This window comes from Terrapene carolina, unplaced genomic scaffold (assembly GCF_002925995.2).
Source record: "Terrapene carolina triunguis isolate 2854851 unplaced genomic scaffold, T_m_triunguis-2.0 Scaffold62, whole genome shotgun sequence".
Lineage (NCBI taxonomy): Eukaryota > Metazoa > Chordata > Testudines > Emydidae > Terrapene > Terrapene triunguis.
Genome location: NW_020664413.1, coordinates 25839908 through 25867754, shown reverse-complemented (window position 1 = coordinate 25867754; position 27847 = coordinate 25839908). Strand labels below are relative to the sequence as shown.

General features: G+C 41.9%; 1 protein-coding gene across 2 annotated transcripts in view; it reads left to right on the top strand.

Annotated features, from left to right (window-relative positions):
• CACNB4 (calcium voltage-gated channel auxiliary subunit beta 4) overlaps positions 1 to 27847 on the top strand; it is a 192131-nt gene that overhangs the window by 135462 nt on the left and 28822 nt on the right. For both annotated transcript variants that reach the window (XM_024209120.1, XM_024209121.1), the window contains 8 exons: positions 3402 to 3521; positions 5180 to 5302; positions 9517 to 9647; positions 11720 to 11796; positions 12206 to 12225; positions 12313 to 12393; positions 15287 to 15345; positions 27609 to 27718. In XM_024209120.1, the coding sequence (XP_024064888.1) occupies positions 3402 to 3521; positions 5180 to 5302; positions 9517 to 9647; positions 11720 to 11796; positions 12206 to 12225; positions 12313 to 12393; positions 15287 to 15345; positions 27609 to 27718 (721 nt within the window). The remainder of the gene's footprint in view (positions 1 to 3401; positions 3522 to 5179; positions 5303 to 9516; positions 9648 to 11719; positions 11797 to 12205; positions 12226 to 12312; positions 12394 to 15286; positions 15346 to 27608; positions 27719 to 27847) is intronic.

The window sequence follows — 27847 nt, the reverse complement described above, 5'->3', positions numbered from 1 at the left end:
GCTCTAAATTGCACTGGGAGACAAACTGTAGACCCCCAACAGGGGGGCAGGGAAGTGGAGGGAAGCCACTTGGCTTCTCCCCAGGTGCACCAAGCAAACATAAGATGCACCTGATGATTCAGGCCTATACCAGTACAATATCCTGTAGAATGTTAATTACTATGGCTACAAAGAACACTGTATGTGATAGTAGAGGGAATGGCAACTTAACCATGTCTACATGAAACACTCCATACTCAAAACAACGTAATACGGTCTTTGAAAGGTCTGAAGCTGGAGGGAAAGTAGTAAGATGCTACAGAGAATCAGTACCACAAAGTACTTTTTTTTTGGCTCTAGTTTTCAAAAATAGGCCTATAATGCAGTGTTGCCAATTCTCACAACATTGTTTGCGAGTCTTGCCATATTTGATGTTTCTCCTCAAGCCCCAGCCGCTGGAGTCATATGATTACATGAGAATCTCCGCTTTCATCTAAACAAAAGTAAGTTTCGAATCCTTGTGGATGTAGAGAGACGCTACAAAATGGGAAGCCTAAAAGCTCAAAATAGAAGGCAAATCAAACCCCCCAAATATCTAATTTTTAAAATTGCATGATTTTTATTCCAGTGTCACGATTTTGGAATCCTTGGGGTTGGCAGTACTACAAACTCAACTTCTTGACTTTTTGCTGACAATCACATACGCAAATATCTTTGTAATAAAATATGCCCCAAATCATTTGCAGGTGCAATCAGGTACTTAAATCTCTGGGCACTTATTTGCCCACAATTATTTGCTCTCTTAGACTTGTGGCTTCAGTTATTGTGGGTGTGAGAACGCAGGCACAAAGTCAGAGTCTGCCTTTGAATATCAGCCCGTGTGTTACTTTAGTAGACAGGATCACTGCACAAGCGCTGTGATTTCCAGACAGAGATGCAGATATGTTTTACGCCATTGGTGCTTTGTTTTTAACTGAAGTAGCTAGCTGTCTAACCAATATATGTCCTTAAAATATTGGGTGTACAGCCTGTCTAACTAAGTTGTTATAATCATTTTGTTCCAAAACTTCATCACAATGTTTCTTTAAATCTCACAGCTTTGAATATTCCTTTGGGTATGTCTGATACTTACATCAGAGCATACCTGACTGAATGCTGCTGTACTTAAGTGGAGTTTATGATGAGAGTTCTGAGAATTACTGTTGATTTCTCCTCAGTCTCTACTTATTTTACTTGTCTAAGCTCACTGCCAAATACAGTTATGCTGTTAAATAGCTTCAGACTCGAAAATATACTGAAATGACATCACCATAGAATAAATAGGATACTATTTATCATAGCAGTGAAGATTAGTTTTTAAAAGGCTTTTTTAATGTACTTGCATCTGAATTGGTTGAGTCATGAGTTAATTTAAAACTCTTCTAAAAATTGTGATGAGACAAAATAGTCATCCATTTGACAAAAATAGATTGTTAATGGCTTTCCTGGATGAGAAGATGATTTTTTTCAGTTTGCTACTGAAAATGTGATCACTTAGAAATGTGTTGCTGTACTTATTGGCCAACACTTCACTAAATACAGAAGATCCAGTTAATTAATGCTTCTCTCTTATAAAATTCTATAATATTTTACAGCAATGGTCACAAACGGTGTGGTGTAGAGTTCCTACGGGGCTTTTGATTGTTATTGTACGGTACTACATCCAGCTTCTGCATGGAGATCTGCATGGATAGACTCTTGTGCAGCCCCATTGACTTGGGTTTTATAATGGATGCAAGGATAGTTTTGTTTGTACTATTAGGGTCCTAGCATTGTGCTTTTCTGAACTCATAAATGTACAAAATATGTAAATATAAAAATGTGTTAGTGGGACTAAATTATGCCATTTACATATGGTCTTGTACCCTAAACTTTATATATTATGTGCTGATATTTAAAGTATTAATTGCCATTGCATTCGAGTTTGTAATTCAGAACCTCAAAAATTTGTAATTGTGCAAAGCTACCCACCGTGTGTCATAACAATGCAGAATCTCTAACTGAAATAAAATTAACCGCCGCCATTGCTGGGTGCTGATAAATTAAACTAAATACAAATTAATCGAATTCCAAACCAAATAGTACCTGATTCTGAATCACTGGAGTCAGTGGAAGATTGGGAATTTCATTGGGCACAGGATCAAGTGCAGAAAGAGGAAGGAAGTTTCGTAGCAAAGGCATTACTCACCTAAACAAGTATAAAAATAGACATTCCTCCTGTTTGGGAAATAGAACTGCCATGTGCATATCCTTGCCAGGCGAGATTTACTAGACTATAGGACCAAATCCTAGAGTTTAGCATGCGTAGCATTTTGCAGGATCTGGCCACTACAAAAAAAAAATTAACTTGCCTTTTTAACACCATTTTTAGAAATAAGGCACATCTTCATTCGAATGAAGAGTCATGCAAGTAGAATTGAGCTCTAATTTTGCTAGGCATCTGGGGTCTATTTTGGTTTTTAGATTAATAATATTTTCAAATACTTTGTACATTCTTTTGTCTTTCTTACAAAATCGGGCCCCTATCCTGCAATTGGATCCATGCAGGCATGAAGGTACATTTGTGCCAATCTAATTGCAGAATCAGGACCTCGGTGTCAAGTTGTTTATTATAAAGGGGAGTGTAAAAACACTACTGGTTTTAGATTGTGCCACCCATCCTGAATGGTGACTTGAACAAGACATCTTACTGTAAAGTATATCCTGTTTCTCCCCCTTGCAGACTGATGTATACCCCTTCTGGTTCATATATCATCCCTATCTCATGGTATTGCATAGGATGCATTTGGATTTATGTGTTCCATTGTCAAATAACTTTTTAAATAGTATGTTCTGGCATTTGGCCACTTTTGCTTCTTGATTCACATACATTTGTGTTTAGGTATGATGCATAGAATAATTCTTTGTCTGAGTGCTGCTGGGTACTGAGTAAAGTATTTATATATCAGTAATATATTTACATAGAGAAGAGATTTTAACTGAGACATCTAATAATCTGATTCTATCTGATGTGATGTAACCTTTAACGGAGAGCTGATCTTTAATCCAAGGCTATCAAACAGGATTTAAATCTTGTAATAGGTTGTTTGCTGTTCCCAGTGCTGATTGCCTTATGATGCATACCCATAAGAGAGACTAAGATATTGCACAAGTTCTGAAAAAGAGAGAGATTTCCTTTGGAATTTTGTGTTTTGCAGAAAAATAAAAATTATAAAACTACTTAAATTCCTAGCTATGTCCTGTACAATTTCCTATCAGAAATAAAACACAAAATCTACATAACAAAATTCAGGAAATAAACACTTGAGCAATGTTTTGTGAGTTTGGCTTGGATTCTTCTAAGCAGTATATAATTTTTCTTAACGATGTGCTCTTCTTTTTAGGGATCAGCAGATTCATACACAAGCAGACCATCAGATTCTGATGTATCTTTGGAAGAGGACAGAGAAGCAATTCGCCAGGAGAGAGAACAGCAAGCAGCTATTCAGCTTGAAAGGGCAAAGGTGAGTTCTTCTTTTCAGCTTTAATAATAGCAAAGTTATATGGCATTTGGTGGCACGTCAGCCTTTGCATAGTGTTAGAATTCTTTCTACAGGTTTATAACGGTGATCATATAATTTGAAAATAGCTTGGCAACCAACTACAAGATGCTAGAGGGGGAAATACCAAATATTTTCACAAAGAAGATACTACTTAAAGATGAAGCCAAATCCTGCTGTCAGACCCATGTAACCTTGTGTGTGTTGGTAGGTCCTAGATGTGTAAATGAGAATGGAATTTGGCTCTTTTACTTAAGGGGAAAGGAAAGGAGAACAACATAAGAGACTTCTACCACACTTTCACAGCAATGTACTCGACTCTTTTGAATTTGGATTTGGTCCAGTTGGTCACCCTATGGATGAGCTGTGGATGGACTGGATGTAAATATAATGGGACAAATACTGCCCTGTAATGTATGCACATGAGTTCCATTCATTTCAAATGCCATTGTACCAATATAGTCAGACATAGGATTTTGACCCATTGGCTGCAATTTAGTCCTTTTTTTTGTTTCTCAAATGTTGGTTGCTTGATTCACCCTGTGAAGAAAGGGGCTGCAGATGACAAATGGTGTGCCAGAGGGGTCAGGCATTCAGATACTTCAGTGACAGTAAAATAAATTGGGGGTATGGATAGATACATGCCAGAGGGATTTTCCATCAGTGGAAAGCAGGCAGTGTTTTCAGGGCCACACTTTTCCAGGGGTTCGTCAAGTGGAGGCCAACTTCAGAGAATGGTTGGAACCCTGCTGGGAGAGGCTCCCAACCTTACGGGACTTGTTCAAAATGATACACTTTCTATGGGGTTTTAGACTGTCCTACTGAATTTAATAGAAAATTCTATCCCTTCTATAGGTGGTTTAAAAAAGCCCGTAGAAAGGCTGTCTTGTTCTCTATTAAATTCTATACATTTTTGGATTAATTTCTATAACACCTATTACATTTCTGTAGAACCCTCCTAGTTTCATCCTATTGAATTCCATAGGACTTTTCCATAGGTCTGAATCAGCATGTCTCCCTGTTGCTCTGGCCACCCCACTGTCTTGGTCAGCTTCACCTACTTTTGAGGAAGTTTTAGGCAACTCTTGGCCACCCAGCAGAAAGGTTTTTGTAGGTACCTTGTGATGCTGTGTTCCTCACAAATTTCCTGCTACTCAGGGCATACAGCCCATTTTACAGCAGGAATTAACCAAGCCTTGGAACTCTATAGTTTTCTAGAGTACTTTGTAGCCTACATCTTATGTAGGATCTTCCATCACATCTCATGCCTTAGGACACAAAACAATCTCTGCAAAGGAAGAATTTTCTTGCACTGGGTGCATTGTGGAGGGAGGAATTACCTTCCTTTGAATTATCCTACAAGGGGATTGATACTGATGGATCAATTCTCTTTTGTAGCAAATCAAATGGCTCAAATTTGGACCTGATGTAAGCAAGCAGAACTCCATTGACTTGTGTGGAGTTGTGTCCGCTTACATTAGGTCTGAATTTGGCCGTATTGCCAATGCATGACTAGTAAATACATATTTTTTAATTTGACACAGTGAGCACACTAAGTCTTGAATCTAAAAAGTACAAGAACACTTCTGTAATATGCTTGTGACATGTTTTTTTGTTCCTAGTCTAAACCTGTAGCGTTTGCAGTTAAGACTAATGTGAGTTACTGTGGCGCACTGGATGAAGATGTTCCTGTCCCAAGCACTGCCATTTCTTTTGATGCCAAGGACTTTTTGCACATTAAAGAGGTAACTACAGCATGCAATTATTCCTCTGACCTGCCAACAACTAAAAACTAAGCAGTCAGATTTGAGCCATGTAAGACAAAAGAGAAAGCTGAATAGCAGCCAGCATTACACAGAGCATCTGTTTGATTAACAATAACATCCAGGATCATTCATCCTTATCAGGATTCCAGTGCCATGAGGCTGTATCTTTACTATTATGAATTTGAATCTACAAATTCATTATCTGGTCTTAAAAGCATGCAAGGGAAATCATGTCTTAGTAGATTTTAATACCACTTGAACTTGATGGAGATAGATTTTGTTCTTCACTAAAGCAGTGAGATTGAGACTGGTAGTAGATGTCCTTTCCCAGGCTACCTTGAGCCAAACAGTGGAGTTACACCAGCTTACACCAGGTCTGCAAGTAGCCCCCTAGAGAGGGCCTGTAGAAGAGGGAGAGGGCCTAGAATAAGAGAGGAAGAAAAAGCATCTGTAGGAAAGCTTTCTGCTTTGGGACATAGGGTTCGTCTACACAACAAGTGGCAGTGAGTCCCAGAGCCTGGGTCAACACATTCAGGCTCACGGGGCTCAGGCTACTGTGCTAAAAATAGTTGTGTAGATGTTGCGGCTTTGGCTGGAGCTGGGTACTGCCTACGCTTCAGATCCCAAGCTGCAACATCTACACATCTATTTTTAGAGCCTCAGCCTTGCAAGCTCGAGTGAGTAGACCTGGGATCTGAAGCTAAGTGCCACTCGTGTAGATGTATGGAGAGAGAGACTGAGAGAAATGGGACCTCAGAGCAGAGAGGGGAGCTAAGGGGTAGGGGCACCATCCTAAAATACTAACTGGAGAGAAAATCATTTCTACTGTATGTTGAAGATATTTCCTGCAAATTTTCTTTGGGCTTCCTAAAGTGAACCCACAAAATGTGCATGTGCAACATGTTATTTTGCACACATATATGCAGGCCTAGAACTTGCAAAACAAGATTCATCCATATATGCTGCGGGTTGATTTTAGGGGGCCTGATACCACTTCGGCTTGGAGCCTTTTGAGGTTCTCCCATCTGTGCTTTACAGTCCTGTGATTTTTGAAATGTTCTCTTGCCAAACAGCTCCTAGTTGTAATCCCTCGGAATTTACCAGAATGACAATTCTCCCTTTTCCTACCAATACACAAATATTTTCATTGTATGTTACGAATTTCTAAAACAAATTCTAATATAGCCCATTTTATTGTTGATGCAAAACATTATATATGCAGAACTTTGTACATTTCCCCGCACAGATGTTTTTATCCGTAACAATCCATCTGAAGATGGCAAAAGTTGTGGATGTTACTCTAAAATGGACAGCCAGGAACAAGATCAATTTAAAATGGTTGTCTGGTACTTTAGTTGGTGATTTATTTGTGAGATTCCCAGGACGTAGGGTCTTGTAGTTCAGTCTACAGTTTCTGAAATGAATTCTTTGCATCAGTCTCCACTGCAGAGGATGTTGGGAAGACAGCCACATCAGAGCTATTTTTGGGGTGACAGATCTGAAGTACTGTCCCAAATTGATGCCTCAGTAGAAGAGGTTTTCGTACAAATTGATAAACTAAACAGTAATAAGTCACCAGGACCAGACGGTATTTGCCCAAGAGTTCTGAAGAAACTCAAATATGAAATTGCTGAACTACTAACTCTGGTATGTAACCTATCACTTAAATCACCTCTATCCTAGATGACTGGCAGGTAATTAATGTAATGTTAATTTTTAAAAAGAGCTCCAGAGGAGATCCTGGAAATTACAGGCCAGTGAGCCTAAGTTCAGTACTGGGCAAATTGGTAAAAACAGAACAGAACTTTCAGACACACAGATCAACACAATTTGCTGGGGAAGAGTGGAAGAGTCAACCTGGCTTTTGTAAAGGAAAGTCATGCCTCTCCAATCTAATCTAATTCTTTGAGGGGGCCAACAAGCATGTGGAGTAGGGGATCCAGTCAGTACAGTGTACTTGGATTTTCAGAATACCTTTGACAAGGTCTCTCTCCAAAGGCTCTTAAGCAAACTAAGTAGCCATGGAATAAGAGGGAAGGTAACTGGTTGAAAGGTAGGAAACAAAGGACAGGAATAAATGGTCTGTTTTCACAATGGAGAAAGGTGAACAGCAGGGTCACCCAAGGACCTGTGCTGTTCAACATATTAATTAATGATCAGGAAAAAGGGATGAATAGTGAAGTGGGAAAATTTGCAGACGATACCAAATTATTCAAGATAGTTAAGTCCAAAGCAGACTCCAAGGAGTTACAGAGGGATCTCACAAAACTGGGTGACTGGGCAACAAAATGGCAGATTAACCTCATCATTGATAAGTGCAAAATAACACACATTTGAAAAAATAATTCCAAGTAGCAGTCAAAAAGGCTAACAGTATGTTAGGAACTATTAAGCGAGGGATAGAAAATAAGACAGAAAATATCTTAAAATCATTATATAAATCCATGGTGCACTCACACCTTGAATACTCTGTCCAGTTCCAGTCACTCCATTTCAAAAAGGGAATAGTGGAACTGGAAATGGTTCAGAGAAGGGCAACATAGATTATCAAGGGTATGGAACCGCTTCCATATGAGGAAAGACTGAAAAGATTAGGGCTGTTCAGCTTAGAAAAGAGATGACTGGGTGATGATATAATAGAGGTCTATAAGATCATGAATGATGTGGAAAAAGTGAATAGAATAGTATACAAAAACCAGGGGTCGTCCAATGAAATTAATAGATAGCAGGTTTCATACAAACAAGAGGGAGTACTATTTCACGTGATGCACAATTAATCTGTGGAACTCATTGCCATGGGATGTTGTGATGGCCAAAAGTATAACTGCGTTCAAAAAAGTACTGGATAAGTTCATAGACATATGTCCATCAAGATGGTCAGGGATGTAACCCCACGTGCAAGACTGTTCTAAACTTCTGACTACCAGAAGCCAACAGTGGAAGATGGGTGGATCACTCCATAATTTCCCAGTTTTGTACATTCCCCCTGAAGCTCTGGCATGGACCATTGTCTGAGACAGGATACTGGGCTAGATGGACCATTGGTCTGATCAGTATGGCCATTCTTATGTTCTTAAACTAGCATATCATAATAGTATATAACAAAGGATAATGCAAACCACAGAAAAACTTGTATGGAAGGTGAGGAAAAAATATACTTTTGCTAGGAAGTTATTGAGGCTGAACTTTCAAATTTGAGAGCCTAAAGTTGGGCCCCTAAATAAGTGGTCTGATTTTTTTTAATTGGTCTTGAGCCTGTGCAGATCTCATTGACTTCAAATAGGAGCTTTAGAATTTATTTATTTTGTTGCCCAAGAATGAATTTAAGGGCCTGAGAGTTTGGGGCCAGGGAACTGATAATTTAGAGAGATGGGGGTATATATTTGGCTTCTTCCTCACCCATTTTGCAAACAAATCTTTGATTTATTTTTTTCTGAAAGTATTAAAATGGGATTGATACACACTGGCTTTTATTATGTATAACCTCTCTAGGAAAACTAATATTCCTTTGGAAATATGGTGCCAAGAGCTCTTGCCAAAAAATGATTGCAATTTTTTAGAAAATTACAAAATTGCTAAAAAATATAATCTGCTCAATTTATAAGGACCTAAATGAGGAGAACAAATTGTAAATCTTCAAAAGAGCTTGCTTAAAAAGTCCTGTCACCAGATAGTTGCAACAAATCTTTTGTCTTTATGGCATCACTCTTTATATCACTGTAGTTTAGATTGGGCCAAACTTTCAATTAAATTAATGTATTGTTAACAAAAGTTAACAATACAATAAAATGATGCTTTAAGAAATGTATTAAAGTCTCTGGAAGTAAAATTTCTTAACTTCATTAAAAAATATATCCAAATGGTTTAGCCGTTTCTAGGGTATATGACTGCAAATAAACTGAAGTCAAGATAGAGGAAAGATGGTCCAGTGATTAGGGTGTTAGATAGTAGACCACTCTCCCAAACTACCATTACCCTTGGCACCAGTTTGCATATTTGTTGATGGTGTCAGCAGAAAAGTCATGCCTGGACATAGAGAGTGAATACAGAATTTGACACTCCATGTCAAGGCTGAGAAAGCTCAGAGAGAAACCTGTACTGACACAGCTTGGGCTGTACCTGTTCTGTGGGCACATACAAGTCTTCAGTCTTAAGAGCTCTCAGTATGGCACAATAATCTTTCTGTGTTACAGAAATATAATAACGACTGGTGGATAGGAAGGCTGGTTAAAGAGGGCTGTGAGATTGGCTTCATTCCAAGCCCACTTCGGCTGGAGAATATCCGAATTCAGCAGGAGCAGAAGAGAGGACGTTTCCATGGAGGGTAAGACTGTCCTTAGCCATTTCAAAATGCAACAAACACTGGGCAATATTTGAAGTTCAGCTGATTTGTTTTAATGTTTTCCTCAATCTCCTCTTGTCTAAAAATGGTTTTGTATTCATATACCAAAATGGACAGTGGGTTAAAATATACACGTTTGCAGAAAGTAGCAGGCATCCTAGATCTCTCACTGTCTCTGATGTTGAATACGAGGGACAGGAAAACTACAGGGATAAACTTTGAAAAATGAGTCCTTCAGGATGTGGACTAAAGTGTGGAGGGTTCTGGAGGACAAGCAGTCTGAGCCCATGAAGGGTTAGATCAAATCAGTGATCACTCATGGGCCCTAAGATTTTGCCTCATACTCTTTTCATTCTGACTCACCACTAAATTGGCACGTTGGGAACAGCACAGAGACAGTGTTGCAGCACTCCTATCTCATTGCAACCCTTTCTTTGAGAGAGACTGCACTCCGGCCGCTCCACTGCTTCTCGCCTCAGGTTGCCTCTCCACTTTCATCCCCAGCCTGTCTCCTCCTCGTCTCTCCACCCCTAGGCCTAAATGGTGCACGTCTCTTAGCCCTGGTCTACACTGGGGGGAGGATCGATCTAAGTTACGCAACTTCAGCTACGTGAATAACGTAACTGAAGTCGACGTACTTAGATCAACTTACCGTGGTGTCTTCACTGCGGTGAGTCGACTGCTGCCGCTCCCCCGTCGACTGTGCCTGCGCCTCTCGAGGTGGTGGAGTACAGGAGTCGACAGGAGAGCACTTGGGGGTCGATTTATCGCATCTAGACTAGACACAATAAATCAATCCCCGCTGGATCGGTTGCTGCCCACTGGTGGGTAGTGAAGACATACCCTTAGTTAACACAGGCTTGAGTACAGGCCGGAGAGCCACAGCTCTGACAGTTAATCACTGTGAGGCCTGCCTACTGTGTGTGCAGGGCCGGCTCTGGCTTTTTTGCCGCCCCAGGCAAAAAAGCCTCCCGCCGCCGTCCCCCCCCCCCCGCCCCAGCGCGGCAGGGGAGGGCGCCGAGCCCGGCTGCGGGCCGCTCTCCCCAACTGGCCGGAGCGCCGGGGGGAGGGCGGCGAGCCCGCCGCGGCTCCGCTGGCGGCCGGAGCCCCGGGAGGAGGGTGGCTCCCCGGTGTCCAGAGTGCCGGGAGGAGGGCGGCGAGCCCGGCCGGGGCTCCGCTCTCCCCGGCGGCCAGAGCGCCAGGGGGAGGGCGGCGAGCCCGCCGCGGCTCCGTTCTCCCCAGTGGCCAGAGCGCCGGGGGAGGGTGGTGAGCCCGTTGCGGCTCCGCTTTCCCTGGCGGACGGAGCCGGAGCGCCGCGCCGCCCCCCTCCAGGTGCCGCCCCAAGCACAAGCTTGGTGGGCTGATGCCTGGAGCCGGCCCTGTGTGTGTGAACATGTCACCATCCACTGGCTAAATACCCAAACAACAGACTTACTTTAATCATGGTACTCCTACTAACACTGATGAGAGGGTGCATGCAGATAATGATACTTCATTGTAAAGGAAAGAAAGGTGAGATGATTGAATCTAGCCATAATAGATGGCAAAAGTGAGGAGCATAATTTAGTCTATAAAGTAATGGCAGGGAATTGCCATACTAATTTACTTAATCAACCTCAGGAATCATTTCAAGAGTAAATTATCTGGGGAAATGTTTCTAGAATAATTGAACAACATCAGCTCTGATTTATCCAAATTGCTTTTACAGCTTGAAATAGCTGAGTGTTAGCCCTTGTGCCTTGATGTTTGGAGAGAGAGGTACCTAACTGGGACGGATGCACAGTAAAAGAGAATATCAGATTATGGGAATCTGTGTAGGTGAATTCCTTTTGTATCACTGGGGCCAAGTGATGGAACTCGCCCTTCTCTGATCATATGACTGCGTGGTGAATTAAGCAGGGGCATATGGGATGTAATTTCTCCTCCTCCCAACCTTTAGGCAGGCCCTGGAGGTAGCAGTGCAGCATCTCTGAGGCTGGAATAGGAGCTGCAGGGCCTTGTGAGTTTACTCTCAGAATACTTTGTGTTAATGGGCACTCTTTGTAATGCTGTAGGAAATCAAGTGGAAATTCTTCTTCGAGTCTTGGAGAAATGGTGTCTGGCACATTTAGAGCTACACCCACTTCCACAGGTGAATTTTGGATTTTATATAAGGAAAACTATTACTCTTTCTTAAACTTACCTTAAAAGTAGCAAATAAAATAAAATAAAATAAAGGGCTTCTCCACACCCTCTTATTACTAATTTATAAAAATATCCCATAGATAAATGCTTATTTGTTCAAACCTTCCCCAAAATAATTGGAGGAGAAGAAAAAAATATTTGCTTCTAAATGTATCGGTCATGTAGAGAGCTGGAGAAAAGAACCAGAAAAGCTGGCAGACTCCCTCAGAAGGGTAGTGACTAATACTGATCAGAAAGGAGATGCAGAAATACAAATAATAAGTGCATTGACAGAGTGATCTTTGTTTGCTAATCTTGTGACTATTGCATTATGTGCAGTATGCAAGTTAATAAAGTTCTTGTTTTTGGTCTTTTAGCAAAACAGAAACAAAAAGTGGTAAGTGTATTTTACTACATAGTTTCTACAGTTTGCATGCTGAGTCTGTTTTAGATTATGTGCTGATGGGACATTTTCTTCTTTCAGACGGAACATGTTCCTCCTTATGATGTAGTGCCATCCATGAGGCCTGTTGTGTTAGTTGGCCCGTCGCTGAAAGGTTATGAGGTATCTATTCTATTTAGTTACATTTAATTACTATTTTCTAGTCTCTCTTTCTCTTTCTCTCTCTCTCTCTCTCTCTCTCTCACACACACACACACACACACACACACACACACACACACACACCACGCAGACGTTGCACTAATCAGCCTTTAGAACAAGTTAGTTAAACTGATGCAACAGCCTGTGTCGATATTTTTATTCTGGTTTATCTTAAATATTCCTAGTAGATTTATGCTAAATACAAATAAGCCTGGTTTAAATAAGTGTGGCTATTCAGCCTTTTGCACCCATTTGACTAAATCAGTTTAACATCACATCCAATATGATGTATGCCATCATGTGCCAGCAGTGCCCCTCTGCCATGAACATTGGCCAAACCAGACAGTCTCTACGCAAAAGAATAAATGGACACAAATCAGACATCAAGAATTATAACATTCAAAAACCAGTCAAAGAACACTTCAATCTCCCTGGACATTCAATAGCAGACTTAAAAGTGGCAATTCTTCAACAAAAAAACTTCAAAAATAGATTCCAACGAGAAACTGCAGAACTGGAATTAATTTGCAAACTGGACACCATCAAATTAGGCCTGAATAAAGACTGGGATTGGAGGGGTCACTACAAAAACTAATTGTCTCCCTACTGTTACTCACACCTTCTTGTCAACTGTTTGAAATGGGCCACCCTGATTACATTGGCCTCATTACCACTACAAAAGTGATTTTTCCTCCCTTGGTATTCTACTATTGAGAATAGCCCACTTCCACATTAATTGAATTGTCTCATTAGCACTTACCCCCCCACTTGGTAAGGCAAATACCATCTTTTCATGTACTGTGTATTTATACCTGCCTACTGTATTTTCCACTCCATGCATTTGATGAAGTGGCTTTTAGCCCACAAAAGCTTATGTCCAAATAAATTTGTTAGTCTCTAAGATGCCACAAGTACTCCTCGTTGTTTAAGTTAAACCAGTGCAACTTTCTCATGTGACCTTAGTTAAACTAGTGCAAGTTTCCTGTGTGTTGACAAGACCTAACTGATGCCATATTATGCCATAATCATGCATTATGAGAATTTTACATCTTCCTATGAAATGCCTGGTACTGGAGAGACTAGACTAGCTGCAGCATTGGTCAGCTCCAGTGTGGTAATTTCTACATTCCTACTCCAGGCGCTGATCTTGTGAACCCATCACTATTACTGAAGTGTATGGGGTGCTTTGTTTTTTTTTAAGTTATTGCATAGAAATTTAAGGCTGAAGAGAATCCTAGCCCACCTAAACAATCACCCTCTATTCAGTATAACAATATGTACAGGTCTGTCGCATCTTACGCGCATTTAACATGCGCGATTTCAACTTTACGCAGTCGGCAAAAACAAAAAACAACAACAAAAAAGAGAAAAACAACAGTTTTAATACTATACCTGTAGTGCGGGCGATTCCGCCCGCCATTGAACTCAATGGGGTTTTGGCTATACACGGTTTTCGCTTTACGCGCTAACTGCGGAACGGAACCCCCGCGTAAGATGAGACAGACCTGTACAGCAAAGCCTCACTAATATGCACAGTTAACCAGGACATTCATTATTAAATTCTGAAAATTAGCAAGTAAGATCCAGATTTAGGAAAGCATTTGAACACATGCTTAACTTTAAGCACAGGTGTAAATCCATCCTATTCAGGAAAGCAATGTTAGCATGTGCTGAAAGTTAAGCACATAAAGTGCTTTGCTGAATTGGGTCAAAAAGGAGTATGAAGATATAATCAGTTACACTTCACTTAGTTTAATGACTGTTGATAATACTTCACAGTATATGAGTAAAAGTATTGTAATATATTTTATAAAAGTAGTGAAGTATTAGTAATATGACAGCATGGTGCTATTATTAGTGCAGCACTCTGCTCTTGAATCAGGTTTTTTGGGTGAGAATTATTGGATTTGCAGATTAGCAAAGTGAGAATTAGAAAGGCTCTACTGTATCTCATTTTCTAATATCTGTCTTTTAATTACATGGTAGCTTTCCCCAAAGGGGTAAAAATTCTTCCTTGGCATAACTGAATTGACTTCAGTGGTACTGCAGCCTAAATGAATTTGGTCCAAGGACTCTCAAATTTGGAGGGGTTTCCTTTGCTGGTTTAAATATACAACATGCCACAAATTAGACACACAGAATCTCTCCTGGAAAAAAAAGACTCCTTGGAAATGAAATACCTTTTAGGTGCATAAAGTATCCAGTTAAATGGTGATGGAATTAGGATATTTCCTTCAGTTAGAAAAATATAGAGAGAGACACATTTGTAATCCCTATGTAATCTATATGGGAAAGTTCTTTGCACACTTTTTCTGATGAAAGTGTGCAAGAGGCATGTGAAAAGTATAATTTTTGAGAAATAAACTGCCAGAGACTCAGGGTCTTGAATTGGTTACAATCTAGACTGGCAGATTATGGGTGGCAGTCTGAATTACTCTGAAAGGGCTAAAGAGTTCAACAAGTCAGTGGGAGTTACAGATGCTCAGCATCTCTCAGGATTTTGCCCATATGTGGTAATAGGATCCAGATCCATTTTCTGCCCATACATCTCATTGTGAAGATGTTAACCATTGCTGTTAGAACACTCCCGCATATGAGCACTTTGGAGTATGTTTCAGAAAACTAGAAAACCTTTATAATGAAGTATTTATTCCATCTGTATAGATATAAATTGCAGCTGCCAGATGTGTTTGAATGAGAGCTCGTTGATGATAGCACTACAATTAAATGATTACTATCTATGTAAAGGACACTGATTATTGGAAATGTCCTTACCTTCTACCTCTTTTCTTACTTTTGACTTCTTTCTCTCCCTGTCAATCCTCTTTGTTCAATCTTCCTCACCTCTGCAAAGGTAACAGACATGATGCAGAAAGCCCTCTTTGACTTCCTGAAGCACAGGTTTGATGGGAGGTGAGAAATATAATCCTTTTCATGTTTTTTCCCACATTATAATGATTTTATGTAGTGCCTTTTATCGAGGAGGATCCCAGTGCACGTTCCAACTGATTCACTAACTATATACACCTCTACCTCGATATAATGCTGTCCTTGGGAGCCAAAAAATCTTACCGCGTTATAGGTGAAACCACGTTATATCGAACTTGCTTTGATCTACTGGAGTGCACAGCCCCGCCCTCCACGGAGCACTGCTTTACCGCGTTATATCCGAATTCGTGTTATATCGGGTCGCGTTATATTGGAGTAGAGGTGTATGTAGAAATCCTTTTATTCAACACTGAATTGTAGCCACCGGGTGACAAACAACAACTGTTTTTAAGAGTGTATAACAACACGAAGAATGGAAGGTGTAACAGAGCAGAATTTTGCCTGAATACTGAATCCAACTGAATTTGCAGGGAAAATGTAGGTAGGCAGAATGTAATTATCCTAGGTAGAATTTGACAAGGGCAAAAAGAAAGAAGTGCTATGGAATCTCTAATGATGACATGTGGCAAGGATCTCAGATGCAACATTAAAAAGAACCTGAGGACTGGTCTACATTACCACGGTAAATCGATCTAACTTACGCAACTGCAGTTGCATGAATAACGTAACTGAAGTAAAGTAGTTAGATCCACTTACCGCAGTGGCTACACTGCGCTGTGTCGACGGGATAGCATCTCTTGTTGACTTCCCTTACGCTTCTCGGGGAGGTGGAGTACACAAATTGATGGAAGCGTGCTCTCCCATCGATTTAGCATGTCTTCACAAGACCCACTAAAACGACACTCGCTGCATCGATTGTAGCAGTGCTGATCTGTAGACATGCCCTGAGTGTACCTCCCAAGAACATGATGCTTCTTCGCACCAGGCTGGGGCACTAGTTCACTACTGACTCAGAGGAAACAGTGCCACCTACTGAATCACCAGCAGTACTTTCTACAGTATCAGGGTTTTCCCTGGAGGTCTCCTATTCAAATATTAACTCTGCTCATCTCATGGGACCACAATACAGCATAATTGCTGGTCAAATGAGCTCAGCAAATCAGATTTTTTTCTAATCTAAGAGGCTTCCAGCTACCCTTGCTGAATGTCATTAAACAGTAGAGCTGTGTGAATAACTGATTTTTTTTTAATTTGCTGCCTATACTGAAAAATTAGGGGGTGGGATGCGGGGGGAATTGCTTCAAGAATTTTTTTTCCAGACCAAAAAGTTGATTTTTTTGTTTGCAGTGGGTCAAATTCTGCTCTCATTTACAGCAGCATATCACCACTGGAGCTAACTGAGTTGTTCCAGATTTATACCAGCATAATAGAGAATAGAATTTGGTCTCAAATAAGTTTCTTACATCATCTTCTTAATGTTGTAGTGTATATTTTTTAGCTCGCAAGATGATAAAATTGAGAAGAATAAGTAAGAAACTTCAGCTTATTCAAAACTCTTTCACTAAACCAAAGTTTTGTTGGCATTTGGTACTAGATCTAGCAAAATGATTGAAATCTACTGGCCTCCAAACATTAATGCTTGTTTATTTCATTCTGAAGTTACCATTTAGTGGGCTAATTTTGATCTGATACCATTTGTCAAGTTCAGGGCTCTTATACAACAGAATATGCTCTAAATAAACTAATCACACCCTGATGCTGGAATAACTATCAGGAACAGAGTGAATTTAAACAGTGAGCAAAGAGAAGGCTCAGGGCAGAAACATCAGCTATTACGTGTACTCAAGAGTCAAAAATATTTAAAAATTCAATTTTGGAAAAGACAATGCCCAAAAACAAAAATGTAGGAAAACATGTCAGGTACAGTAACTCCTCACTTAAAGTCGTCCCGGTTAACGTTGTTTCGTTGTTACGTTGCTGATCAATTAGGGAACATGCTCGTTTAAAGTTGCGCAATGCTCCCTTCTAACGTCGTTTGGCAGCCGCCTGCTTTGTCTACTGCTTGCAGGAAGAGCAGCCCATTGCAGCTAGCTGGTGGGGGCTTGGAACCAGGGTGGACTGGCAGCCCCCATATCAGCTCCCCCTATCAGCTCCCCGCTCCCCTAAGTTCCCTGTGCAGCAGCTGCCTGCAGTTCAGCTGTGTCCCTCCCCCCTGCACAGCAAGCAGGAGTCTGGGGGAGCAGCTCCAAGGCAGAGGACAGGAGCAGCACATGGCAGTGGGGGGAGGGACACAGCTGAACTGCAGGCAGCTGCTGCACAGGGAACTTAGGGGAGCGGGGGGGCTAATGTCAGGGTGTCCCCCTCCCCCTGCTCCTGCACCCCACTTACCCCATCTTCCATAGAGCAGGGGGGACACTCAGGACCGAGGGAGCTTGCAGCAGCTGCAGTCTCAACAAGCTGATCTAATTACCAAGGCAGTGTACTTAAAGGGGAATTGCGCATATCTCCCTCCATTCCTGACGCCTTGTAAAGTGAGAGAGTTAACCCTTGAGGGCTCAGCCAATTGCTAGTTCATCATTTAGCAGTAAGGGAAATATCCCACCCTCTGACTCCTCCACCTCAACCAAGCTTCACAATCATCATCACTGTGTACCAGTATTAAATTGTTTGTTTAAAACTTATACTGTGTGTGTGTGTGTGTGTGTGTGTATCTGTGTGTATATATATATATATATATATATATGTATATATGTATATATATATATAAAAGCCCTTTGAAAGCCCTCCTATATAATATAGTCTTTTGAAAAAAATTTCCCTGGAACCTAACCCTCGTTTACATTAATTCTTATGGGGAAATTGGATTCGCTTAACATCGTTTCACTTAAAGTCGCATTTTTCAGGAATGTAACTACAACGTTAAGTGAGGAGTTACTGTACTTGAAAAGGTTGCAGAAACTGCAGGGGGATGCAGGAGGGAGAGAGAACAAAGTATACAGCCTCCTGAGCTCATGCAAAGAAAGGCTTTTCCTTGAGCAACTGAGAGCAAGAGAAGAATTTTAATTCCTTTAAGAATTTAGACTGAGCTCACTGCTCTACCGCTGCTCTCAGGTGTTGTTGGGGAAGTCCCTGATGTTCTAGGGGTTGGCTCAACCCCCGGGAAGTCCTAATCTGCTTTCCCCAATCCCTGGGGCACATTGGTGGGGGCAGTTTGCACGGTGCCAGCCACCACATGGTAGCAATTGTTTTTCTAAAGCATCTAGCGACATTGTAGGAACTAATACGCTATAAATAATAAGGTCCATGAGGTTATGGTAAAGGCACCATAATGGCAAAAAGCAAAATTGGCATTTCGTTGTTGCCAGCAAACATATATCGTTGATGTTTTTTGTGGTATCCGCTCCAGGGAAATTACTTTCTGTATATGCACCCAATAGATGGTGCTCCCTTTTTTGTCATTCATTCCCTTTTGGTAGTAAGTAACCATTTGTAGATTATTTGAACTTCCGTCCTAGATCATTTGAACTCTGCTTTCCATGGGCACACCACATGCCCTCACATGTCAAAAAATGCTGCAGAACTTTAGGAGACTCTCCAATGGCTTTGAAAGCCCTCCTGATTTAATGACAAACAGCGCATTACTGAGACTGTGACATTGTGCAGAGTTGGTTTCTGGAAGGATAATGTCTTCACTAAGATTTATAAATGTTTCCAGATGAGAAGCCAAGTGCTGGCTCAGGTGGCCAATCTCACTAAGCTAAAAGTTACAAGTCATTAAAACTTTGTTCATGGGATAATTCCTACAGACCCTGCTGTTTGTGTGGATGGGTTTAAAAAGTACAATATTTTCTTAAAATATCAAGATAACTGAAGGTAGTAGTGCTGACTGTTTTGTTTGTGTGTCTGGATTGGTTCAAATGTATTGTTGTCAGGATCCAACATGGTGACTGAGTTGCTGGAACTAAACTTGTCACCCGTATCTAGAGTCAGGTGGTGTTGTTTCATATATTGATTAGTGGGCGAAAGAGTCTAAACTGATGTTAGAGGCTCACTGTGCTGGTTGGTTACCACTTGTAGATTCTAGGCCCTCAGTGGTGAAAGTGAAGTAAAAGGGCTACAAGGCTCCTGAAGCTTTCATCTACTAGTTGCAGCCCTGAAAGTAGACAGCACTTGGCAGTACGGAGTGTGGTCAAAGAGTCAAGGATATGTGGAGAGTCAATGCACCTTCCAGCAGAGCTCCAGTGGGGCCCCAGCTATCCTTTTAAAGAGCCTAAATTGGTGTAACTTACATGCTGAGGGGTTGGAAGAATGTGTGAAAATATTAAAAGTCTGAATGCAGGTGGAGCTACTTGAACTGACACCCTCCACTTCTTTCCATGTGGCCTCTTGCTGTGTGAGTTACATAAACTTAGACTCAATGGGTCAAATCTGCCCTGAATTATACCCATGAAACTCCACTGAAGTCAGTACACTTGCATGTGTGTAACTCAGCACACAGTGTGGGCAAATCAATGTTTTTAGTGACTGATTAGTTGTTATTAAATCTGTGGCCTTTGACTTCAAATGACTCTGATGCTATGTTAACATCAGGGTAGGGGACCTGAGCTCCCTAGTGTTAATGTGATAAATATAAAGAGGTTAATATTGTGATACAGGAGGAGTACATAGCAAGCACATCTGAGGTGATGGCACTTCTGGGAATTTGCTACTCTTTGCAGCCTTCATAGAATTATGAGAGAAGAGTGGAATGCTATCACTGTGGGATGTGGGATCCCCTGAGACAAACAGCTGAAGAATATCTAACATTCTAAACTCTCTAATACTTTGGCACTTCGATGTAGAATTTGATGCAAAGTGTTAATTCCATATGTAGTAGTATTTAATTACAGTAGCTCTGAACTGTCCAAATTACATTTCTTTAGTACAATTTGAGGCATAGTCATACAATAAATGCTTGTCTTAAGGCTTTGGGGTACCTTTTAGTGCCATTTTTCTGTTGTTGCAATATATGTGTCAAATCTGAATACAAGCCACTTACTTGACTGTCAGAAAATGCATTTCAGCTGCAGAAAACTGAACTACATTTTTGTCAAGAGTCAGCAGTTAAATGAGTCCCATTCTTTAGAGAGCCTGGTCATTGATAAAGATGTTAAATAGTGTAGACCCAAGAGCTGATCCCTGTGGGACCACACAGTTACATTTTGAGACCTGTTACTTAGCCAATTTTTTATCTTTTTAATGTGTGCCATGCTGATTTTCATATTCTAATTTTTCAATCAAAATGTCATGCAGTACTAAATCAAATGCCTTATAGAAGTATATTATGTTAACACTATTACCTTTATAAACCAAACTTGTAATCTCATAAAAAGAAGATATGAAGTTATTTGACAGAATCTATTTTCCATAAATCCATGTTGATATGCATTAATTACACTAACCCCCTTTACTTCTTTATTAATCGAGTCCTATAACAGCTGCTCCACTATCTTGCTTGTTTTTGATGTCAGGCTTACAGGCCTGTAATTACTTGGGTCATCTTGTTTACCCTTTTAAAAATTGTCATAACGTTAACTTTCTTCCAGTCTTCTGGAACTTCCCCAGTGCTTTAAGACTTATTGAAAATCAACATTAATGGTCCAGCAAGCTCCTCAGCCAACTCTAAAAATTCTTAGATGCATATTATTTGGACCTGCTGACTTAAAAAGTCTAACCTTAGTAGCTTCTTTTTAATATCCTCCAGAGATATACAAGTGACATGGGAAGAGTGTTATCTTCACCATATGATGAAATTGTATCATCTGTTTTTTCCAAATACATAACAGAAGTATCTATTGAATACATCTGTCTTTTCTGCATTGTTATTGATTATTCTACCATTTACATCTAGTAATAATAGACCAATACCATTGTTGGGATTCTTTTTGTTCCTAATATATTTAAAAAACTCCTTATTGGCCTTAACTCTGCTAGCCAGAGATTTCTCCTAGTGTTCCTTGGTTTCCCTTATCAACATTCTACAATTAATAACTTCTGATTTATATTAATTATTATTAACTTCCCCCCTTCTTCCATTTGTTATATATATATATATATATTTATTATTTACAGCTGCCTTCACTTCCTCTCTAAACCAGGACAGTTTTTTAACCAACGCAGCCTTCTTCCTTGATTGTGGCTTTTTGGGCATTTAGTAAGATGTACTTAAATGATTCCCAATGATCACTCACATTTTTTTTATTAAATTTTTCCTCCCACCTGTTTTGTCTCTATTGTTTTCAGCTTTGTGAAACTGGCCCTATTAAAGCACTAAGTGTATATATTACTGGTTTAGATTGTGTTCTGCTTGCACATTAGATATGTGATCAAGTGATGATCACTTGTACTTAAGCTATCATTAACTTTTAATTCTGTGATCAGTTCCTCTTTATTTGTTAGAACAAGGTCTAAAATAGAAATTCCCCGTGTTGACTGCAACACTTTTTCAGTTAGGAAATTGTCATCTATTATGTTTAAAAATTCTAAGGATGTTTAAGTACTGGCAGCAAGAGATCTCCAGCATGTGTCATTCACATTGAAGTTCCCCCATGATCACACAGCTTTCTTGCCTACACATTGTACATAGGTACATAAGGAGGCGGTCATCCTGTTCCCTAGTGCGATTTGGTGGTCCATAGCAGACCCCAACTAATACTCCATCTTGTGCTTTATCTGTTAGGACATTGATCCATAAGCATTCAAGATAATTTTCTTCTGACTTATCAGTGACTCAGGAACAGGTAATGCCATTTTTGATATGGAGTGCTATTCCCCCTACGCTTTTGCCCATTTGATCCTTCCTAAATAGGTTATAATCATTGATTTTAACATTCCACTTGTGTGAATCATCCCACCAGGTTTCAATAATACCAACTACATTGAATTTATGCTCATAAATCAGAAGTTCCAATTCTGCTTGTTTATTACCCAGGCTCCTAGCATTGGTGTATAGGCAATTAAAGAATTTCTTCTCCATGCCCTTTGGTTCCTTGATTATTGTTCTCAACATCTTGATTTTGTATTGAGTGCTCATATCCTCACTCTTTTACCCTCCCTTTTTGTTATTAGTTTAATTCCCTCCATCCATGCCTGTATTGATATGGGCCCCAATGATATGTGACAGCCTAAGTGGTCTGCAGTACTCCTTACTGCTCCTCCAGAAGTGTTTCTTTCTTTCTTAGTACTTGTGGCCAGGAGCAGCCAGGGTTCTGGAGGCCTCAAGCCAGCTGATTCTTGGGGCGATAGAGCACTGCTGGATGCCCTAACTAGGTCCCGGTCTAGTGTTCCATTGAGCAATGGGTCATATCCTGCCCTGTTGTTTCATGCCATAAGGATCCATGGGTCTAGAATTTGGGGTTGTGAGGTCCTGGGTGACCACTGCCTCTATGTCACCACTGGGGAGCCAGGTGAAGCAGCACCCAACAATTACTGGAGAGTTAGGCACCGCAGCAAGTACTACCCAAAGAGGCCAGAGCAACAGAACTTTGGTCCACACCAACGGTTTAAACCAGGAGTTACCCTCAGGAGCCGTCTGAGCAACAACATAGATTCTAGCTTGCTACCTTGTCTTTCGCCTCATCTTGCTCCTTACTTCTGCCTTTGACCCAGGCCTGGCTTGACCTTGGTACCCGTCTCCTGACTCGGCTTAGTAGCTAGTCTCCACTCCTGCCTTCAACTCTGGCCCAGCCTGGTCACCTAAGCCCCAGCCATTACACATGGATGATCTTCAAGGAGGAGGTATCTTCCTGTGCCCCTTTTCCCACAGTGTACATGCATTTAATATGCAGGGTTACATTAGAAGCCCTGTAAAATAAGATTATCCAGTTAGGTTGTGGAGTGGGGATAGGGTAGGTATTCATGGGAGGCAAAGAAGTGACTACGACTCCTCCCTAACCCGTGAACAGCTCTGAGGAATGACAGCTTTAGCTGCAGGCTATGGTGTAAGACTTGTAGCCCTTCCCCAGTTTTTAATTTGCCTAACACAGATGACATTAGCAAACCCACAAACTTAGTATTTAATTTTAAAACCTGGTGGATTGAGCATTTTACACAGCAGCCTGCAGTTTAATGAGTCATTTCTCTGAGCTCTTCATGATTCTCGTCCATACCCTCTTCCATCCCCCCCCCCCCCCACTCCTGAACTGTTTGACTAATCTTATTTCACTTCAGTTTATTGCATGGATTCCCAGGGCACATTTGTATTAAGAGTAGGTACAGAGCAGTGACATCTGTTCTCTTCCCAGTTGTTGGCACGTGTCCTTCAGCTTTGCATATGCCTATGGTAGCTAGAAGTCATTATCTTCAATAGGACACCATGGCAACTGGAAGTGAAAAGTCCTGTCAAGTTGCTGGGATGTGATTGCTATGAATATATCTTTTGTGAAGTATATTTCTGTACTATAAGGGAGAAGTACTGAGGTGTATCAGAAGCCACAAAAATCAGTAATGTCTGTTTACACAGGAGAAGTAAAAAAGTAAGGTATCCTTATAAACCCCCGTTTGGTTGTCAAATCTAGTCAGAGGTACTGTCCTATAGCCTTTCCCTGATGTGTGTTTAGTCCACGCAAAGAGAGAGAAATAGAGAGGGTCCATCTGCAATCTTTGTCACTGTCAGTTTTACAAATTGTCCCATTGCTGTTAGCTCTTAGCAGGGCGGATCAGACAGAGGTATGAATTTCATCCACAGATAGGTAAAGTGAGGAGCTAACAGCCTAAAATCTTAAAGGAACACACTCCACTTGAAATCTAAACCTTTTTTGAAAAATAAGTTAAATGGTATTTCAGGTGCTACAATTGCCTTTCAGTACCCCAGCAGTTTTTATGGATTTGCAACCACATTTTCCTAATTTTTAAAACATTTTTCTCTCCACTGTTAACTGTGTGACAAATCTACACCCACAACAAGGGGGAATGGACATGGAAGGAGGAGATTTTCCTAAAACTTTCAGTGGGATTTATTCTCTTAAATCCCTTAAGTGCTTTGTGAAAATCTCACCTAAATGAACAGATGAAACAGTGAAACTGCTAAGACTGTGAGGAATTGATTTAAGCTCCGTTGGTATAAGGCATTCTGAAACCAAAAGTGTCCACACAGGAGGTTTCTACCAATTTAGTTAATCGGTTTTGTGTACAGCTCTACTCTAGAGCTATGTGAATAACAGATTTTGTTTTGGTTCACTAGAAATTCAGAAAAATAATATTTAAAAAATGGTTTTAAATTAAATTTTGGATTTTTTTGGTGAATTTAAATTTTAAAAAAATTATTTCTAGTTGAACAAAGCATTTCATTCAATCCTAAACAAAAATGTTTTCTTTTGATTTCCTGCATTTTTTAACATTTTATAGCATTTTAACATCCCAGGATAGCACAAACAAGTCCAAATAAAAGGCCAAACAAATCTTTAGAATAATAGCCCTTCTGACCCTCTCAGGCTTCAGTGTAGTCCCCTTGTTGGCTCTGTCTCAGGGCCTCCCCCTGCAGAAGCCTAACCTGCTCCAGTAGTGTTCTTCCTCAGTTGTTGCTTGTCTGTTTAAACCTTATCCCCGGGCTTCCCTCCACTAGAGAGACCTGTCTCCTCTGCAGTCTCTCTCCAACAGAGCTCCCTCAGTCTACTTATAAGGCCTAGCTTCGCCTTCTCTGGCCAGGGGGAACCTCCTCCAGGTGCAGAGTATGACTAATTGGTGTTCGTTCCCTTTCCTTGCCAATGGTGGGGGTTAAACCCCATCACACTCCTCCTTTATCACCCCTCTCAAGGATTAGGAACAATTGTGGTCCCTGCATTCATGTGTCAGGGAAGGGGCTTCACCATATTCTCACATTCTACACCAGTTTACAGAGCTGGGCAGCCACAGTGTGCACGTGACATGTGCTACTCGCAGCTCTGAGAAGAACTATGCTCCCTGAGGTACAGTTCCTCCGGCAAGACCTCTCCACACCACTCTACCCTCCCTCCCTGCAAAATGATCCCTCCATGCTATTCCCAGCTCCAGGCTGTGTTGAATGCTACCGTCTAGCCTGTAGTGTGAGGAGTATTCTTTGTGGTGACCTACTTCGCATAGTCCAGCTTGGTGCGTGTGTGCATGAGTGTGACAGAGAGAGAGAGGTGGTTAGAATTTCCCAGCTTACAAGCCTTTGTTCTAATTTTGCCTCTGATATGGACTTTCTTTGCAGCCTTGGGCAAGTGACTTAACTAGCCTGCTCTAGGAATGCAGGATGCATGTTGTAGGGGATAGCTCGCTGGACTGGGATCCTAAAGACCTCATTTTAATAACCAGTCACAGACTCTCCTTTGTGACCTTGGGCAAGTAACCTAACCCTGTGCCTCAGTTCCTTGTCTGTAAAGTGGCAACAACTGCCTACCTCATGAAGGGTTGTGAGAATAAATCCATTAATGACTGAGGCGCCTAGATAGATAGAATCTCTCTGTTGCCATTCCGCAAATTGTAAATTGGGGATTACATTCTTTACTTACCTCAGAGGAATATATGAAGATTAATTAATGTTTATAAAATGCTTTGAAGATGAAGTATTATTATTATTTTATGATTTATTATGGCTCTGCTGTTGTACTTGCCCTGAGATCCGCTTTAGCTTGTGAAATTATTTCTGATATTGCACTTAGGGTGACCAGGTATCCGGTTTTTGACCAGAACACCCGGTCGAAAAGGGACCCTGACGGCTCCGGTCAGCACCACTGACCGGGCTGTTTAAAGTGCGGTCAGTGGTGCTGCGGGGCTCAGGCAGGCTAGTTCCTACCTGTCCTGTCACCGCACTGTGCCCTGGAAGCGGCCAGCAGGTCCGGCTCTTAGGTGGCGGGGCCACGGGGCTATGCATGCTGCTCCCGCCCCGAGCACCAGTTCTGCATTCCCATCGTCCAGGAACCGGTTCCCAGCCAATGGGAGCTGGGGGGTCAGTGCCTGCAGGTGAGAGCGGCGTGTGGAGTCTCCTGGCCCCCCTACCTAAGACCCGCACCTGCTGGCCGCTTCCGGGGTGCAGCGCGGTGCCAGGATAGGCAGACAGACTGCCTTAGTCCCGCTGCGCCACTGACTGGGAACCGCCTGAGTTAAGCCCACACCCCAGCTTCGAGGTCCAACCCCCTGCCTCAGCCCTGAGCCCCCCCAAACCCAGAGCCCCCTCCTATACCCCAAGCCCCTCATCCCTGGCCCCACTCCAGAGCCTGCACCCCCAGCCAGAGCCCTCACCCCCCCCTGAACTCCAGCCCTCTGCCCCAGCCCAGAGCCTCCTCCTACACCTTGAACCCCTCATCCCAGGCCCCACCCCAAAGCCTGCACCCCCAGCTGGAGCCCTCACCCCCCCTGCACCCCACCCCCTGCCTCAACCCGTGGCCCCCTCCCGCACTCCGAATCACTCAGCCCCACCCCCCTGCGTGGAGCCCCCTCCTGCACCCCAAACCCCTCATACCCAGCTCCACCCCAGATCCAGCACCCCCAGCCCAGAGCCTGTACCCCCTCCCATGCCCCAACCCCCTGCCTCAACCTGCAGCTTCCTCCCACATTCCGAATCCGTCGGCCCCACCCCCCCAGCCTGGAGCCCCCTCCCATACCTTTAACCCCTCATCCCCAGCCCCACCCCATAGCCCGCACCCTCAGCTGGAGCCCTCACCACCTCCCACACCCAACTCCCTGCCCCAGCCCGGAGCCCCCTCCCACACCCTGAACCCCTCATTTCTGGCCCCACCCTGGAGCTCATATCCTCAGTTAGAGCCCTCACCCCCTCCCCATCCCCCAACCCAACCCCCTGCCCCACCCAGTGAAAGTGAGTGAGGGTGGGGGAGAGCGAGCCACCCAAGGAGGGGGAATGTAGTGAGCGGGGGGTGGGGCCTTGGGAAGGGGCGGGGCTAGGGTGTTCAGTTTTGTGCGATTAGAAAGTTGGCAACCCTAATCACACCTCATTAGCACAAGTAGAAGTTTGTGTTAGTGTCTCTGTATAGGTAGATGGATGACTACATATAGAAAGAGAGAGAGAAATATATGTAGTAGTGAGTGTGGTATTAGAAATTATATGCTTGCACACATATACATTATCAGTTAAAAGCGAAATAGACAAACATTGTACAATTGCGTGGGGTTTTTTAGTGCTTGAGTACCATGGGTTTTACTTGAAAGGAGAGTTTCTTTATTTCTGCCTCTCTTTCTTACTTTAATGATCATATAATTCAACTATAAAACACATCTGACTGGTGTTATACTATGTTCAAACTCTACAACACAAAGTAGTTTTAAATCACATACAATAAGTAAAAATGTGACTGCAGTGTTTTTGTTCTTTCCTGTGTTCTTATTCATAGGATATCAATAACTAGAGTGACAGCCGACATTTCTCTTGCTAAGAGGTCTGTCCTAAATAATCCGAGCAAGAGGGCAATAATTGAGCGGTCGAATACCAGGTCCAGTTTAGGTAAGATGTTAGCACATGTACTGCACTGCACATAGTGACATCCAGGAGCAAAGTGACAGCTTTTAAATGTCATGAGCCCTTCTGTTATAACCATGAGATGCCTATAGCATCAGCCACTGGAAATAAGCA